Here is a 19163-nt window from a genome sequence, read left to right on the forward strand (position 1 = left end):
ATAATCAATAAATTAATGATCTGCAGCCTCAGAATCCATTGATCTGGCCTTGGATGCTCTCACCTGCTCCCCCTCTTTGACAAAATCTTTCCTGCAGATATGAGCCATGATGCCTGTGGCCAGGGCGTCACCCATCACATTCACCATGGTCCTGAATCGATCCCTAAATGATAAAACCAAAGGTCATTCACAGTGTTAGTGAAGCCGTCATTCGGGTGTAATATTTCAAATATATAAAGTATGGTGTCAGGCGCCGTTTCCGTATATTTTGCTGATTGCATCTATTTATAAATTCCTGGAAAGAAGCTATTGATTCAACTTCACTGGAAAACAGGGAAATGTCATAAACATTTCCTGAGTTGGAAGCTTTGATTTTCAAGCTACTCACTGTGGAAAGATTAACCCCTTACTTACAGAGCCCAATCAACAGCAATGATGAGAGTGATGTCATCGGTGGGCAGACCCACTGAGGTCAGCACGATCACCATGGTTACAAGTCCGGCCTGCGGGATTCCTGCTGCACCGATACTGGCTGCAGTGGCAGTGATGCTGGGGGGGGAGACAGACAGAGGAGCAGAGTGTGATTATTTTATAACATACAGGAACAAGTCCTCATCAAAGGTGTATGTGATCTGACTGAAGTGAGGGAAAACACAGATTTGTCTGTGACGGGTAGAAAATAAAAGGATATAGTGAATGTAAGGAAACTGGTAGAAAGTCATTATTACAGTAATCAAATACAATTGTTGAGGTACTTTACTTGAGTACTTTCATTTTTTTGCTACTTCATGCCTCACAATATTTATGGTTTTTACTCGTTTTGTGACTGATCTTCTACAATGCTGAGACCTTGTGATGCTCAGGCAGCGTCCGCATACAGATTTGCTGGAAGGTGGTGATGACGAACTGGTAACCTTCATACTGGTGACCTACTTTAGTCCAAAATCAATAGGCTATATTTTTGTTGAGGGGTGTTTCGCTAGTATCGCTCCACTTAATAACTGCCAGTCTGTCGACCTTTCTAGAGCTGTAGCAGTTTACACTGAAAACTGGCACTTTGTGATTTCTCACAGAAACAATGGCAGGCTCCTCATTTCCAGCCAGTGACTGTGAATTTTTTTTCTGCTGACATAAAAAACTGTTGCAGATTTTGTCAGCTGTAGTTAGCATAAGCAAGCTGTCTGACAACTCTCTCTCTCCAGCTGACGTTGTTGTGTTTCCAGTTGACTCACTTTAACATTAGAACCATGAAAAGGAGGTATTTTTCGATTGTAACCTGTTGCCCCACAAATTAATGGCGTTAACAACACACCCCTTGCTTGGCAACGCTCAGTGAAGGAAGCTAGTTAGCCTTTTCCAGTTTATATTAAAACGGATAAAAACAGTGTTCAATTAATTGCTAACTCCTTTCTTCTTGTATTTATGGTTTTGACAATATCTTCTATTATATTTAGATACTGAAAATCATTCGTCCTACAGCTCCATAGACACTGTTTCAGTGTGCGGCATACTTCTACTTTTTTTTTTTTTTTACTTCAAATACATGATACCTCTGCACTTTTACTTAAGTAAAATTTTCATTGCATTTAATTTTCACATTGTATTACGGCTTTTAATTAAGCGAAGAGTCGTAATACTTATTTCTGTGCTGGACATGTTCTCGGTGGCGGGGTGGGCGGGGCCGGGGGGGGGGGGTTGGGGGGGGGTGATGCTAGCATGCAGATGGAGCAGCTCCATGGTCAGCAGCCAAACGGCACGGGAACAGGACGCAGAGAGGGAAAAATTATTATAATTCTGGCGTGACAAGGGAGATGAGTAATACAGGTCATATGGGTTTTACCGCCAAGGGATTATGAGGGAATGGGCACAGACTGCAGCCATGAGTAGAGGTCTGCTTAATGTTATTACAGTAGGACATGTCATCAAATCAGAGGAGGAAAAGGACTTTTTTTTCTAGACCTTGGTGGGCTTGTGTACCTGTGGTTGAAAGCTACAGGGTGGTGGTGTTGGTGTTTTTGTCCGTCAGTCAGTCAGTCAGTCTGTCTGTGTGTCTGTCTGTGTCCCTGGGGCTTCCAGACTGATTTAGCAGAAATCAGATCAGACTAAGAAGCTCATATGAAGCGTAATCTGTGTGACATTTACATATATGTGTATCTAGTAAATCCCATAATATTTTTTATTAATTCAGAATTAAACTAAATGTGTGACGTTAGATTAATTCACACGTTGCACTCAGACCACCACCAGTATGCCCACACCATTTTTTGACCCAGATGAAATCTGCTTACGTCGTCACGCATTGGGAAGTTTTTTCCTCATTTGCAACAATTCAGATATTCAGATAAAAACCAGCCCGAAGAGCTGTTAATGATTTCAGCAAAATCCATTTATTCACGTTCTTGCTAAGAGTGAGATGAGAAACTTTAAACCACTCTCATGTGAGGGGCAAACAGGTAGCCTGGGTATGTCCAACCTCCACCTATCGGTACCTTAGATTGTCAGTTGCCAGGGGAAACAATTCACATGTTTTGTTATGTAAATTTTTCAAAATGACGCGTGTTTATAAACACTGTGTTTGAGCTTTACACGTGCTGGAAGGTGGATTTTGTTATCTTTGGACAAAGTAAGGTTAACTGTTTCCTCCAGCTAAGTTTGCTCTGACTGAAGGAAACAAAAATACACCTTAAAATCTCACTAATTAAAGTGTTACATCTTATTTGTTTCATCTGTACAAAAACAAGAGCCGAGTGAGCTGTTTCCCCCTGTTTCCAGTCTTTATGCTAAGATAAAATAAACTAAGCGAAATGTATGCAAATGTGAGCGTGGTGTCAATCTTCTCATGTAACTCTTGACAAGAATGTGATTAAGTATTTTTTTAACTGTTCCTATAAAAGCGTATTTCAGTGATTAAGTGTTGGTTTGTTGGCATTTTGATGAAGGTGAGGGATTCACAAGAAGCAGTTTAATAAATGAAAGAAAGACCAAGCTATCCTGATGTTTAGTTTCAAGTGAAGGGCAAATATTCTTTCAGGTTTTTGAAGCCTCAGTCAAGATCTACAGAAGACATTATAGGACTGTTTACAGGCTGAATCATACACCGTGTGACCAGGACTGCCCCTCTAAGCCCTGTGCTTTTATTTCACCGTTTTTATAGCCCATCCAATAAAATCAATAAATTGTAGTAACTGCTGTTAAAAAAAGGGAGCTTCACAGATGTGTGATTAAGGAGTTGGGAAAAACATCTTATATTAATTGACCTCCCTCATCAGCTGACGTTTAATAGCTCCCAATTTCCCATCAAAAGTCCGTTTATATGAGCTTACTCCAGTCTAAATTTAGCTGCCCGTACCTGATTGTTATAATCTGCCCAAAGTCAAGCTCATAATTATTCACTTGGGCGATGAAGATGGCTGCCACGGCCTCGTAGAGCGCGGTGCCGTCCATGTTGATTGTGGCCCCGACAGGCAGCACGAAGCGGATGATGCGTCTGTCGATGTGGTTGTTCTCGAGGAGGCACTTGAAGGTGATAGGCAGAGTGGCAGAGCTGCAGCAGAAAAAGATAATGATAACAGCTTTTCAGACTCGCCACTAATCGTACCAGGAAACGTCTCTCACAGAAGCAGCGATCATGCGTTAAATAATTGTTGTACGTCAAACTCTTTAGTTACATTATTCCAAGTAGCTATTTTCTCTGTGGGGAGACCTCTCACTTTTCAGACAAAGTAAAGATAAAACCCAAAGTGCTCTGAAACTGCCTCTAATTGGTGTTTATCCATTTGTCAGTGTATTTAATCACTAGGTTGGTTGCATTGGCATTGTATCCGCCAAAGCTGTTGATATTAAAAACCAAAAAGCAAAAAGTATGTGATTAAAATGTTTCTCCCTTTTGTAATCCTGGAAAACGGTGAAGTAAACTGATATAATTTATGTTTTGATAAGGGACAATTGCTGCTCTCAGGGTTGATTTACATATAGACGAACATATGTGAGAATGCTGAGCTCAAGAGCCGAGCATGTGTATATTTTTATTGGTGCTGTGATAAAAATCTGCTTTGTTCATGTTTTTCATTATTTGAGCAAAGCTGTTTAGTTGATACCTGATTGCTGCAAAAAGATTATTTTATTTTATTTAGTTCAGTTCCTCAATTATCAAGCAGCCATAATCAAAAATAAAACAACAAAACAAAACTAAAAAAAAACACTGAATAGAATCCTTCAACACTGCACTGAACGACGTCTGAATATTTCTCATCAGTCAAAGAGCTTTTGAAGAGGAGCTATAACAAGGTGAGGTCTGACTGCACTCAGTAGTAATGCTGGTCACCCCTCTGAAAGGCCACAAGATGTAGTGTTGTTTGAAAAGACCAATACATGTCCAACTAAAACATAAAAGACAGCCTTGAGGTGGAGTATAGTTTGAAAGGGTTGAACCCCACAAACATCCATTTCATTCAAGGTGAATTCCGTTATCTGCTCCATTTACACTAGAAATACATTACAACAGCTCATCTGCTCTGACATCAGCACTCTCCCAGTTTTGTCGAATCTTATTATTGCTATTATTTGCACTCATCCAATAAGAGTCTCAGGTGACAGCATGCGATGACCTGCATTTCTATCTTACACTGGGAGATAAACAAAGCAGAATGTTGGGAACTTGATTAAATGGGTTTATTCTCTCGAAGAAATTCAGCGAAAACACACATTCACAGCCGCCAAAATTTGTAAATGAATATGAGCAAATGTAAATTGTGAAAAGTCAGATCTTTCAATTTTACCTGGACGACGTGGCCAACGAGATGAGCAGGGCCTGCAGAATGCCTCTGATGTAAACGATGGGGCTCTTCTTCGTGATGAAGAAATACATGGCCGGGAGGATGAAGAGGCCGTGCAACACCAAACCCATTACCACCGTGATGGCGTAAAAGCCCAGCTTCTTCCCCATGGCAGAAGGGTCGTCCATCTCCAAGATCTTTCCCGCAACCAGGAACACGATACCGAAGGGGAAATACCTGGGAGGGAAAGAAGGGAGGAGGGAAGGAAGAGAGAGTTAGTTGTTCAGGGTATCAGCTTCAACATAAGCTTTTTTATTAAGTCGGTTATCATGCATCTGTTGTTCAGAAACAGCTCATCACGTCAGCAGTACAGAAACTACAGCAGGAAGCGTAATGTTTTCTAGGGTGTTGAAATGGGAATAAAAATAGATTGAAAAAGATCTGAAAGTACTGATGTGGTTCCATCTGAAGTTTTGATCACTGTTATCAATAACAGCAAAACTGCTAGCAAATGATCGCCGAAGTCGTAAGTGATTCATCCTCTGACCGCCCATGAATGCCAAGACAAAATGCAATGCAAATGCTAATTCATGTTTAGCTTGGCTAAAATCAAGATCTCCGTCATGCTGTTATGGAAAAATTGATCATTATCACCAGTATCAGCAAAACTGCTCTCAAATTTTGTTACTTTATTTAATGTTTACATCCAAGATACATCTCTTACCAGATGACGATGGCAACAATCTTCAGAACGGCCTCATTCACACTCTGGCAGAAGTTCACCAAAGCACTTCCATTGGGTCCCATTCTTCCCAACATTATTCCTGGGTTGAAGAAAAAAAACAACAACAAATGTTGCTCATATGAACTGATTGGACTTAAAAACACATTGCATAACCTGCCTCATGCAACATGTTATTCAAGCATCCATGGAATGAAAATGCTTTCAGCAAATGTAAAGTGATGAGAATGACGTCATTTCTTTTTTTCTCTGCTTTCCTCGTGGGAGCGTTTAAAATAAATCATGCAGAGATGTGATGGAGCCAATACTTCATTTAGACAGTTTACATGGTTAATGTGTTTGTGCTATGCATGTTAATGTGTGAAGGTGTGCGAGCCACTCACCCATGGTTGCAGAGAAAATAACAATCCCCAGCACATTCATGCCATCGCTGGTACCAGGTGATGTTTTCATGATGACGTCAGGCGGCGGTGTGAGATCCAGGGAGAAGTTCTGGACGTCTGTGCCGTTGTCGTCCTGGATGCCGTAGATGTAGACCCTGCGCGTGGTGGTCTCGTCCAGCAGCTGAGCCACCGTTGGTTTGGGGATGAGTTCTGGGACTCTCTGGGTTCGATACTTAAAAACACAAAATAAAACAAAACAGAGCATCAGCATCGTAAACATAAAACTAAACCGGCAGATTGTCTCATGATAATGTCACACCTGTGTGGGGCTCATATCAGAGGTGTTAACGTTTAAATAGAAGAAACACATTACAGTTGTGAGCTGACAAGTCATTTTAACACCAACATCTCCAGCTGTTTCTATGGTATTTATGATAACGATGAAACATAGTACTCCACAGGGGGTCACAGGCCACATATGTATTTTCCTATATGCCAACATATAATTTCAATGCTCATCTAAAACAATGAGTTGCATAGTAAAGAACACGACTCTCACGTCTGCATGCTACATACGAAGCTACAGCCACAGACAGTCAGTGTAGCTTAGTGTAAAGACTGGAAACAAATACTGGGAAAGTATTGCTTTAACTTCAATTCCAAAATATTGGTGCTGTTTGTTTGTGGTTTTTTAACATGTCCTACTTTTTCCTTTTAAGTGAATCTTTACCTTAATCATTTCGTCTTACCTGTTGAAATGTAGCTTGAACCAGGTTGGCTGGAAACATGTTGCTGGGGAAGAGAATTTTGAGAAAAGATTAAGTCCTTCAGTGGACGGCAGATGTGGCAATACTGTAAAAATTATATATATTTTTAGCATAAAACTAATGTTCAAAATGTCCTTCACACAGTGCGTGGTCGTGCTGTTCTTCACAATGTCTTCATTCAGCGTAAAGAAAGATGTTTTCCTGTATCTCTCTTAGTTTTAAATCAGTTTTAAAAAACAAAATTATTGATGTTAACATGAAACCACACCAGATATAATATGTTAAATTATTCTGCAAGACAATAGTGAATTTATAAAATATTTGCAGGAGCTGCATCTCTTCTATCTCTGAAAGTGAACAGGAATCATTAGCATTCCTTATGAATTGAAAATTGTCCCCTGTTTGCAATTTTACTAAATTTTTTTCGGCATCCGCATCTTGGATGATGAAAGTCCTCACAATCTTCATTATTTCCATCTGAAAACCACTCATACAGGAGAAAAGTAATACACTAACAACCATAAAAAAAAAAAAAAAACCCACTCATGCCTCTGCTGAGCAAAAACATATTGAGTGCTTTGCCTGCCAGGGGTAATTACAGCAGAGGGGACTCGTGCTCAATGGCTAAGGAGCAGAGACGGATGAAACCTGGAGACGGAGGAGTAGGTAGAATAAAGGAAAAGGGACAAAGGTAGCGGAAAGGAGGAAATAAATGAACGTATATATAAATACATGGAGTGGAAAAAGGATGCCCAACAACCATCAAAACCTTCAAGCTTTCAGATCAAAGTTTGTTCATCTGATTTAACAAAGATAAAATGGCATCGGTTGGTTAGTGGTCAAATACTCCCCACGTTGGCTTATTTAGTGATAATGTTATTTTTCTTTGTTGAGTTTACATGTTTTCCATATGAAATGCAAGTTTGCCTATAGACTCTAAATTGCTTGTAGGTGTGAATATGAACAGTTTTCCGTCTCCATGTGTCAGTGTGGTGATTCACTGGTGAGCTGTACTGGGTGCACTCCGGCTCTTGCCCAGTGTAAGTTGGGATATGCTCCAGCCCTTCGCAACCCTGCACAATATGGATAATGTATGAAATATATGGGTGGATATATGTACTTGAATCGCTGTAATTTCTCAGTTGAGATAATTCAACTGGAGGCGCGCTGCTACACAGACTGTACAGACTTGTAGTACCGTCACATGGCAGAGGAACCTGGAACGATCCTTTCTTAGATACAAATTAAAGGACTTGAATGTTTCTTATGCTGCTGGTTGGAGACTGTGGCTCAGATGTTGAATGGCACTTGAGCGAGCTTCAGAGGAACATTTCAAAGCTCTTTGTGCCATAGAGAAATACAAGCTGTTTTCTAATAATACTGGATTTACTCCTTTAAATGAGATTATGAAGTGTTCTACAATACAGACTGAAACCAATATAATATCCCAATACGACAAGAGTAGAAAGAAGCATTCTTGAGATGTATAAAACTCTAAAGGTAATTAAAATAAAAAAATAAAATTGAAATATTATTAAAGTTTTCGAAAAGGATTTGTTTGTCAAGTTTTTAAAAAATTAAAGTTAAATCGACATAATTCAATTAATCCATCTGAAACAGATTTTTTAAAGTCTATTATAATCTATTATATTTTATATTTACCACCATTGTCATCACTTTGGACTTGAAATATTAACTTTTAATGGCCTGATCAAGTCTAAAACAGTAGGGAAAATATGAAGCACCTTCTGTTTGTAGTGCAGGCTGCCTCCATTTAACTACAGGCCACAGAGTGACATTATGCAGCATTCTTCATGCAGAGAAGTGTCTGTTAATCACATCAAAGTCAGCAAAGCTTTAGTGCTGGCTGTAAAAACCCCACATCACATCAGAGCTCAAATCACAATAAGAATTCAAACAGCACATTTCAGACGCAGGGAGATTAAAAGGCATATTGTATTTTTACAGCATTAAACAGACTGACGTTAAAGAAACATATGGCAAACATATACACTGACATTATGGTGCAACTCACTATAGTAGGTGTATTCTGCATGGATTTGACCACTTAGCCCCTCAGCAGGCTGCTCTATGTCTAAGACAGAGCAAATCAGGCTAATGAACCACTCCGACCCCAGAGCCCCTAATAAATCCAAGTATTCACATATTCATACATACTGTGCTCATTATACATACTTATCACCCCCCCACACACACACACACACACACACGACCGCAGACAGTGGGGCCCATTTGTGAGTGTACCGATATAGTATCCCTGCATGATAGATGAAGGCTGTAAAGAAGCTTTGCGAGATAAATCCAAAGCACAGCTGTGCTCTGTAAAACACACAAACACACACACACGCATACAAACACATGCGCTGAGATCCCGTGAACGACGGAGCTTCACCACTGACACATGATCAGTACATAGTTGGATTTCATGGGCTTGGCCAGTTTATTACTCCATTTTTTTTTTAAACATTTTGGTTGAAAGTGACTCACTCAAATACAGTTTATTTCCACTATGATTTCATTTTGTTGTTAAAAGTCTCAGATATATTAAAAATTATATCAGGATCCAAACAATATGAAAACATTACTTTTAAAGGATGAAGTGTCAATTATTTTGATATTTAAAATTGTGTCAGTTTCTATTGTTCACTGTGTATTTGTGATAAAATACCGTTGTGAACTTAAACGTTCTGCGGCTGGAGTCGGAGCCTCAGCGGCTCTCTGCACCGCAGACCGCTGACTTTATCCCACTGACCGACTGTCACACTGACACAGTGGCTCTCAGGGCCTTCGCCGTCATGTTTCTCACTGCGGGGCTGACCCAAGTTCACCTCTGACACACCACCTCCATCCTTCAGCAGCGCTAATTAGCTTAGCACAATAACCCCCTGGCACACGAGGCTCCAGGCTTTACGCTCTGACCTCAGGTGTTTCCCTGACTTCAGTCCTCATGAAACCCTGCACGCAGAGCAAGAAATGTGCATATCAGAGGACACACTCTCTCTCTCTCACTTGTCTCTGAGTTTAGAGGCGTAAAATTATGTTTAACACCTGCGCTTATAATAATTTTTTCCATTTAGTCTGCCTCCACTAGTGCTCTAGTCAATATCTGTTATTCAATTTGCAAATTCACAAAATATAAAGCAAACACAAAGGGAATATTATCTACAATCTTTCCTATATCTTTTTTTCTTTTTCCCATAGTCCCATATATTGAAGCCTGTGTTTGTGTTTGTGCATTAGAAAAATCATAATCACAATAAGACACAACAGACCTGTAATGTTCTTCCATATATAACAGAGCCTGCTCCCATGCACAGAGGCCTGGTTGCATACCCTCATGAGCTGAGCCTGAAATAAACAGTGATGTTTCCTTCTCTGATTGTTTCATTGGAGGTTAAACTCTCCAACATCTTGGAAAAGAAAAGCTTGTCCTGCAGAGGTCCCGACCCTCAGGCTGGGACCCACTGGAAAAACAACAAAACCTACACCATAAAACATTTAAGGGATTTTTGTTAATGTCCAACAGTCAGGAGCTTTTGTGTTGTGTTTACATTGTGTATCTTGTACTGATGTCCATTAACTGGCATTGTCTCTATCAAATAAAACAAACAAATAAATTAAATAACAGCGGTCCCCTAATGTTTTTAAATCTTGCCATCCCTTCATTACACTTTCTATTTGTTTCAGCCTCTATGGATTTCTGTTATAAGAATTTATCGTATCAATAAAGCAACATAAATAATGAGTGATTCATGATTGATTCATTCAAGTCATGGTGTCTCCCTTGTTGTCTTCTGTATCCACATGTGCAAAGGCAGTGACATTGCTTAGGTGCATAAGCACATCTGGGCCACCTATCATTTCCTATAAGGATGATGATGATGATGATGATGATGATGTATATGTAGGAGAAAGATGACGGACTCTTACCGAATGAGATCCAGCAGAGCGTCAGCAGAGCTGGTCATGGGCTTCTTGCTTTCCTCAGAATCCTCCTTCTGCGCGGCTCCACCTGGGTGGATGATGTACACCATGATGATGCCCACTACCACGGCAACAAAGGTGGTCCAGAGGTAGTAGGAGATGGTCATGATGCCCAGCCGGCTGGAGCACTTGGCGTCCAGGGCAGCTAGACCTGACATCAAACTGAGGAATAGAAAGATAAACAGACAGGGAGAGAAAAGTCCATGTTAGATACTGAGAAGAGAAGAGAAGAGAGAGAATTGTTTTTGTTCTGCATCACTTTTCAGAAGTGGACACTGAATTTCAGTTTCCCTGCAGAGGGAGACTGAACCCAGTTCGTGCATTTACAAAAATGTTTCAAAAATGTATGAAACAAATCTCCAATTCGCCTAGTTAAAAAATCCGCCTGTACCTCTGTCATTTTGTTCTCTTCTTTTACTTGTGAAATTAAAAAGCAGCCATACATTCACCACCCACCCCGCCCACCCTTCAATCAGGAGTACCTGGGTGAAGGGAATAAACAAGGGCAATCACAAACATTATAAGCAGAAGACTGTCATTTGCATTTAAATGGGCAGCTTTGCACAGTGTTCGTGTTGCAATTAGGTTTTTCACTGCACTGACATGATGACATTCACTGTACATTTAAAAAAAAAAATAAGAAAAATGCTTTTCTTCAACACTGTTTGCAGCTGCTATAGAAAATGCAAGAAACGCAGGCGGGTGTCATCTGTGGGAGAGAAGTGTGGAGGATGTTAAAATGGTGGCGCAGCAGGAGGGAGAAGTCAGTGAAAGCAGGAGGAGAGATGGAGCTGGAGGGTTCTTTGCTCTGTCTCTTGAGCTGGAGTGACAAGATTTTCTTCGTGTCCAAAATGTAATCTGGCTTGACTTGGCAGCAGTTGGAGTCGCTGAGTCTACTGTCTTTGCTCATCCTCATCCTGACATTTCTCCCTTTATCATCTCTGAAATGTTTGACAGGAAGTCTCTGTGTGTCCTGTAAATTTAACTACACACTTCAAAAAATATGTAATCTCATGTTTTTAAGATAGTCTGAGACTGAAAGATGCAAAAAAAAAAGAAAAAAAGTGGGGTCTCAAGACGACAGGTGTGTGTGTGTGTGTGTGTGTGTGTATAATCTGAAAGCTTTTGATTTATCCAGTGTTTGAGTACAAGTATGAAATTGGTTGAAAGCGTCTATAAGTGTAGCAGCAGTATAAGTACAGTACAGATTACACGACTGTTTACGTCAGAAGCGCATTTATATTTGAACTGTAGATATATTATTTATGGCTTTGAGAAAAGTGGCTGCTGGGCGCGTGTGTGTGTGTGTGTGTGTGTGTGTGTGTGTGTGTGTGGGGGGGGGGGGGGGGGGGGTTACTACTCTGCCTGTGATATTCAGTGGGCCGCATAACACGGAAGTAACCCGGAAGCTCTGTGATAGGATTCCTAAATCTGCGTGCTGCTTGCCGTAGCCTTGACTGCTAATTGAAGAATTAAATGGCGCAAAAACGACGTTTTTAGAATTGAATTTTTTTAGGGGCAAACAACCAGCTACAGCAGCTCGACCAGCAGCTCCGTCGCCTTCGTTTGGTTTTTACTTTAGTGTCGGAGAGGAGACCGTGGCCGACAGCACCCAGGGGACTATCAACCCGAGCACCGCCACCACTAAGGGGCCTGCTGCTACCAGGAGTCAGGCTAGGACTCACTTGGCGGCATTTGAGGAGCCAAACAACTTCAGTTTTCCTGCCAGACGTTTTTGGGGAAAGAAACTTCCGGCCGCGCATTTACACCAACCTGGTTTGCTTAGTGGCTTCATGACGTGGCGGAGAGTGATCAGGTTGTGTGTTTTGCTTGTATGAACGCAGCGAGGAAAAAAAACAAACAAACTGATCCATCTTATTGATGGGAAGCAAGGGGAATCGCCTTCACGGTTGACGCTAGTCGTGATGGAGTACTTGTATGGACTCATGTCCACACTGACATTTGAACTCATTGACATCCAAACCCAACGCCCCAGAGCAAGGTCACCTTTGGATCAATGTAACTACTGGAGCACATTGTCTGCAGCTCAAGGTAAGATATTCGGTTTATTACAAGCTGCCGCCGAGCAGTTTAATAGTCCGTTTTCATCACATTTTAACGTTACACTGATATTCATTTGTGGAAAAATATGCATATTCAGATATGGTCTTGTTTGCTGTGCGCAATGAACTTTTGGACCTGTTACAATAGAGGCAAACATGTGATGATGCAGTATTGTAAGCTGGTGTCTTCAATGACTTAAAACGTCACAATAATATACCTTTGTTGAAAACAATGTGCATATTTGGATATGTACGTGTGTTGTTGCAAAGCTATGGCATTATTGTGTTTCTGTGTTTTAAAGACCTTGTTGTTGTTGTATGTTTGGGCCTATGTTGTATTTGTATGGAGAGACACCAAATATTATTTTTTTTTACAAAGTGTCCCGTTTTGCTGCCTCTCTCCCTCATTGACTCAGAAGATAATTTACAGCCATAAAAAGCAGCAGGATAAGAAACTGGACTAAATGACGTGGTCGGTCTGTCTGTTTGTCTCTTCGCTCCTCAGTCACAACAGCTCCTACACAACAAGCAGCTTCATAACAATCAGCTGATCGGAGCGTGCGCGCGCTCATGTGTTGAAGCATCGGTTTATATACGTTAAACTGTGACAAGGCAAATTCAATATAGTATTAATTTAATACTACAAATAATAATTACCATATTAATGGGAAAAAAAGTCTTCATTTGCGAAGACATGAGCAATCGGCGATCGTTCTGATGATCGTCGATCACCGATATCATCGTCCATCGGCACAACCTAGGCAGCCACACAATTCAGTTGAAAGTTGAATTTAACTTAAAGCAAGACTGTGTAACCTTTTGCAGCTACCTGTGGGCAGCTACAGGATAATGGTAAAGCCTAAAACACAGTGTAACAGTGGCATGAGTAGAGAGAAGTCATAGTGTATTGAACTGAGCAGTGGTGTGTTTGTGGATTATACAATCAACTTTGATTTCTTCTTTCAAAAGTACCATAGTTTCACTTTAAAGGTTTGTTAAACAAATAAGCTCCACCAGTATTTGCTCTCTTGCAGAGAATATGAATGAGTCACCGTTTACTGAGCAGACACCAGACGTCAATGTAACGTCAGAAAGACGATGCACAGTAACGACTCTGATGTCAGAGACGGTGGGAAATGAAAATTGAGTTGACGTCAAAACCAACACAGGCTCATTGCTAAACGTCACGCTAACTTGCCTGGTAAAATTACAGGTTCAAATTTACTATCAGTATATTCGTCATATTAGATCTCCAGCTGGATAAAATGTTCAATGACACGTGCAACTATTTGCCTCACGCAACCTGAATCTGGATCTGGCAACTTGGTCACATCTGGTTTGTTGTCAAGTAAGAAGTGATTTCACTATATGACAGATGTTACAGCTATTACTGTGATTGCTACTACTTCTCCTCCCACTCAGAAAATAAGGTGAAGCCCCGTGCTGGCAGGTATCTAACCAACTAAATCTCCTGCTGCTGCAGGGATGATGATCTGCAGCTGACCCTGCACTTCCTGTAGCAGGACAAAAAGGACATACTGAGGTTCATCACTCCTTCTGCTTTCCAGTTAAATCTTACTCCTACATGCACATTGGCTCATACCTGTTGTTTACCTCTTTTAAAAGAAAAAACACATTTAAACAGAGCTAATGAAGGGTTCTTATCATCCTTCATAACCCACTCTTCACACAACGTACTTTTTCACTTCCCTCAAGTAGTGACCCTGACCTCCGCTTTCTTGAGGGCTTTCTGTTAAGATATTGTTTTTCAATCTCTCAAGGACATTTTGATCCCACTTATCACTGCAGCTGGATTGTGTCTGTACGTATCTTCAAGATGAAAATATTTAGTGTTTTGACAAAAAAAGAAAGAAGTGACGTGCTAATAGATGAAGTACCTAAACTCACTTGACACACGCTTGATCATTGTATTAGACGACTCCCATGAATGACCACATGGTGCATTCGAGTGTATTTAGCATTAAATTGTTGCCTCTGACACATGAAGATGTGTGTGTGAATATAAATGGCACCATTACTGAGCCAGTAAGTATGAAGCCAGTGTAAGTTTGCTTAACATGGCCAGAATGTAATCACCAACCATCATGATTTAAATTCTTATCACAGATATTACAGACTGCCACAAATGGACCGATGTGCAAGTCGTAATTATACTATCCACTATGTTGTTCCCCATCTATTAAACACAGCCAAAGGTGCTCCTCCACCTGTTTGTTGCTTAAACAGGGTGTTGCGATGTGACTGGAATCACACTAACGGAGAGATACGCAGCCTGTGTGAATAAACCTTGAAGCCTTTGGTGCAACAACAAGTGCAGCAGCAGAAGTGATAACTAAGGGGCTTGTCCTACGCCGGTCAGGGATTAGAAGACCTCCGGCGGGAAAATCAGAACACCATAAGTAGAAATTCAATTTGAGGTGGATTGATGGTACAGCAAAACATCAATCTTCTGGGTAGTGACAGTTTCAACTGAACTGTGTATGTATGTCCAGATGTTTGGTACAGAATTAACATCAATGCTTTATATATATATATATATATATATTATATATATATATATATATATATATATATATATCCTGCAGCTCTTTGGGAAACTACAAACTGCAGCCAGGAGATCAGAGAGGGGAAAAAAAATTACATTTGTTATTCCAGGGATTTACCACATGACCTCCTCCTCCTCCTCCCTTCTCTGTGCATTTAAATCTGATAAAAATGTCACAGTCAAATGTTGTATTTTTGATGGAAACTATCCACAAGGCCTGTGTTATCTTGACTTTTTGATGTGATACTTTCTTGCGAGGTGGCAGCAGCTATGAATTAGATGAAAACTTCAGAGCGAAGTGATTTAAAAACATCAGAAAATAGCGGAGGATTTGGCTAATTTCATTTAAATGAACTTTATTAAACTGACAAACATTTGTTTTATCTCAAGCGAAATTATTCAAATCTGTCGCTGATTCATTGGCAGATTTGTTTCTTCTACTTTAGGCAGATGAGAACTGCTGGTAATTCTGTCTTCTGTATTTTATTCCCCTGTGTGGGATAGATGAAGGTGAAAGTGGAGAAATAGATGAATATTCATGAGCATGCTTCGCTTTTTTTTTTTTTTTTTTATCACACCTACTGACTGATGAAAAAATATGAACATACAGTCAGAAAAGATAAAAACACTTTATAATGTCACATAGAAACACAGTGCCACTCTAACACGCCGTCAGTGCAACCATTTAGCATTTCTTTGATAAAAACTGTTTCCAGACATAATTTCACTAATGTCTTATATGTTGCGTCATGGATTGATTTGTTCATAAACACCTTGTGACAAGTGAAATGCTACACACCACTATAATTGTACTATGTAGACAGTGGGTTTATGACACTTTAAAGCTTAAACACTGACACATATTCACCTCTGAAGTTGATATGCTAAATCTTTGTCAGCAGGTTTCCTATTTTAAACATCTCACAAATATGTTGCAACAACTTTGGCATTTATATTTCTTGTTCAGGCCAACTGATGAATGCAAGGACATACTGACAGTGATTCATGTTTCTCTAGTTGCTAAATGCTCCACTATGTTCTACAGGTAGTTGCTAAGTGTCTCTCTGTTGTTAAAAGCAGGGCAGGTTAGAGTGCTGTGTTTCATTAGAGCCTTCTCTCTAAAAACAGGTTCCTGCTGCTGCCAAAAAATGTGCCTGTGAGAGTGACGGTTAAAGGCAGAAAACCAAAACAATGAGCTGAAAGACACTAAATTGCTCCGCAGAGCTGAGAGGAACTGCAGAGTGGAGTGATAATTCCCTCTGGGTGCGTCACTACAAACAATCTCCTTTCGCATACACGTAGTCATGTGATCCCATGTAATAAAAATAAAGAGCATAGCAGCTTTAAAATGGTTGTGGCCTTTGAAGCATCTTTTCTGTCCCTTTTAATCATCTTGTGACCCTTTTTGATTTTTCTTTGGTCCCCTTAGTGGGTCCTAACCCAAAGAAATACTTTTCAGCTATTGCTTCTCCACTTCTTATTGGCAGCAAATGGAAGAACTGGACTTCTTGATAGTCAGCACAAGTATCTGTCGTTCTAAATCGAGGTGGGATTACAGTGCGTCACCTGTCATCTGTGTCCTGCACCGTGAGGTTTCAAGAACATGTATAGTAGATCTGCCACATGATTTTTGGACCATATGGGGCTTACAGTCCTTCCTGCTGCACCTTTGCTGAGCAAGAGCATTACAGTAATCCCACGTCCAGATGAAAAAGAGAAGGCCAAGGCTCCTTGGAGAGGAGTCATGCATCCGTGGCATGTGGTAGTGACACCACGGCTTTTGTTTCAGCGGTTCAGATCAGTGAAGGCAACATCAATGGATCTACTTGATGTCGGTTTCACTATTTGATTTTTAATAGTCAATATAGGTGTCACGCTCTAACAACAGCTTTATAATTTAGCAGACTACAGGTGTGAAAAAGGGCTTCAACCAAGCTCACAACAGCTCTGACAACTAACGGGCTGGAAGATGTTATTACATGTGGTGAAACAGGACACGTGTCAAGGTGAACTAAAGGAGCACTAAAACAGATATTATCATTTAAGGAATTAATCACTGTAGTTTTATGGCCATCGGGGTGAGTCAGGAAGTTCTCGCTGCGCTGCCGTACACCGCTGAGTGTTTATCTGTCTCTGTATGCTGAGATTAAGAAAAACCAATTCTCTATAAACCTCTTGTTCATCTAACTCCACTGCCTGACCTGCTGAGCTGACCAGTGACATCGAGCAGACATCTGTGTCAGATGCCAAGTTCCTGCTTCCCGGAAAAGGGCAGAAACAAATCCAGCAGTTAGTTTGGTTCAAGAATTTGTGAAAATGGCGAACTAGCAGCAGACACAACACCCTGCATATGTGATGTATACATATCTGTGTTATGTTTTTACATATTAATATTTCTGTGTAATGAACTCTGCTGTGGTAATAAAGGACTACCGCATGTGTTACAAACCATAAGGTGGTAAACGTTATAAACACCTGGTCATAGTGCTGAGAGTTGAGGATTTACACTATGCAGCACGCACCAATCTCTGAGCAGAAAACTAAATACACAGGCTTGGTCACACCAGGAAGTGACACTGTAAAATTAATCTGATTGTCTCTGTGAAATATTTGGTTTCTATTATTATGACTACTCACCTGGCTAGGTGGTGAACAGCTGGCAAGCTAACAGCTAACGATGGCTAGCAACAGTCACTACAACAGTTTTCCAAGCTGCTTCACAATCGAACGAAGAAGCTGAGCCAGAAATTGTATGTTTTTGAGGATATCAGACCATATGTCACTCATACTGTTTCAGACACACGTCTTTCAACAATATCCTCTGGCTTTCCAGTCTGCTCCCTCACCACAAAGGAAATCAGTGACACAATAGCAAGACTATACGACAGAGCTTATACGATCCACTGCAACCTTCCCCCTCGGACTCACCACTGTACTAAAATTTGACGTTCAGAGGCCTTTCTGAAATGATACCCTGCAAGTGTTGTTACGCACGATGATCTTCACAAATAAACCACTTCTATGATGTTAAAGCCTAAACAGACATCGTCAGAAAACATAAAGATAATGTTAGCCCATAAATGAACTACACCACAGTTGCATCACTTCGCCAACACTAAACTTCCAACTTTGACGTGGTTTAGCTTCCTTACCTCTTTTACGAAAGCTTTTCCTCTTTTAAAGTCAGTACTCGTTTTCAAGAGCAAGAGCATAATCACAATGAGGCTGCACAGGTGGACTGGTCGGGAAATCAGTTCTCGTGTCCAGCATTTAATGTCTCAGACAACCTCCAAGTCTCATTAAGCCACTTGTTAGCAACTGCTAAGTCACGTAAAATCTGGGTGGGGGAGCTATATGCTGATTTTAAAATTTAAAATGCTGCTGTGGCCAGGCCTCAGACTGTCATTTACTCACAAGACAAGACATACAAGTAAATGAATGCATAGATGTTTGATGAGCCGGAGACATGAATTCGTTGTTGCAGATCTGCCTTCGTTTGAACAAGGTCTTACTTTGAATATTTTGCTCTCAAATGTTTTATATTCTCTGGCGAGCACCGCAGTTTATGAATGTGATCTGACTTGTGATCTGAAAAAACAATTTAAAAATAACTCTTCATTGCGGCATCTGGCAACCAGCAGGACAAATCAGACGATCTGGAGAGATGCACTCATGATCTGCACGACTACGATGTGACGTCATCACAATTTAGCCATCACAATGTGACATATGGGTCATCCTGACATCCTAGAGTACAAGGACTTAAATTCGAAGCTGTCTCTGGGACACTGTTCCCTTGTACATTTGCACTGTCTCAGAAAAATCAATGTGGCCCATTTTATCTCTGTTTTCTTCTTTTAGT

General features: G+C 40.5%; 1 protein-coding gene across 2 annotated transcripts in view; it reads right to left on the reverse strand.

Annotated features, from left to right (window-relative positions):
- slc1a7a (solute carrier family 1 member 7a) overlaps window positions 1-19163 on the reverse strand; it is a 36410-nt gene that overhangs the window by 4251 nt on the left and 12996 nt on the right. For both annotated transcript variants that reach the window (XM_056391178.1, XM_056391179.1), the window contains exons 3-10: window positions 10619-10834; window positions 6650-6692; window positions 5901-6132; window positions 5500-5599; window positions 4779-5012; window positions 3350-3544; window positions 415-549; window positions 64-163 (exon numbers count right to left, since the gene is read on the reverse strand). In XM_056391178.1, the coding sequence (XP_056247153.1) occupies window positions 64-163; window positions 415-549; window positions 3350-3544; window positions 4779-5012; window positions 5500-5599; window positions 5901-6132; window positions 6650-6692; window positions 10619-10834 (1255 nt within the window). The remainder of the gene's footprint in view (window positions 1-63; window positions 164-414; window positions 550-3349; window positions 3545-4778; window positions 5013-5499; window positions 5600-5900; window positions 6133-6649; window positions 6693-10618; window positions 10835-19163) is intronic.

The sequence above is a fragment of the Seriola aureovittata genome, chromosome 12 (assembly GCF_021018895.1).
Source record: "Seriola aureovittata isolate HTS-2021-v1 ecotype China chromosome 12, ASM2101889v1, whole genome shotgun sequence".
In the NCBI taxonomy this organism is placed as follows: Eukaryota; Metazoa; Chordata; class Actinopteri; order Carangiformes; family Carangidae; genus Seriola; species Seriola aureovittata.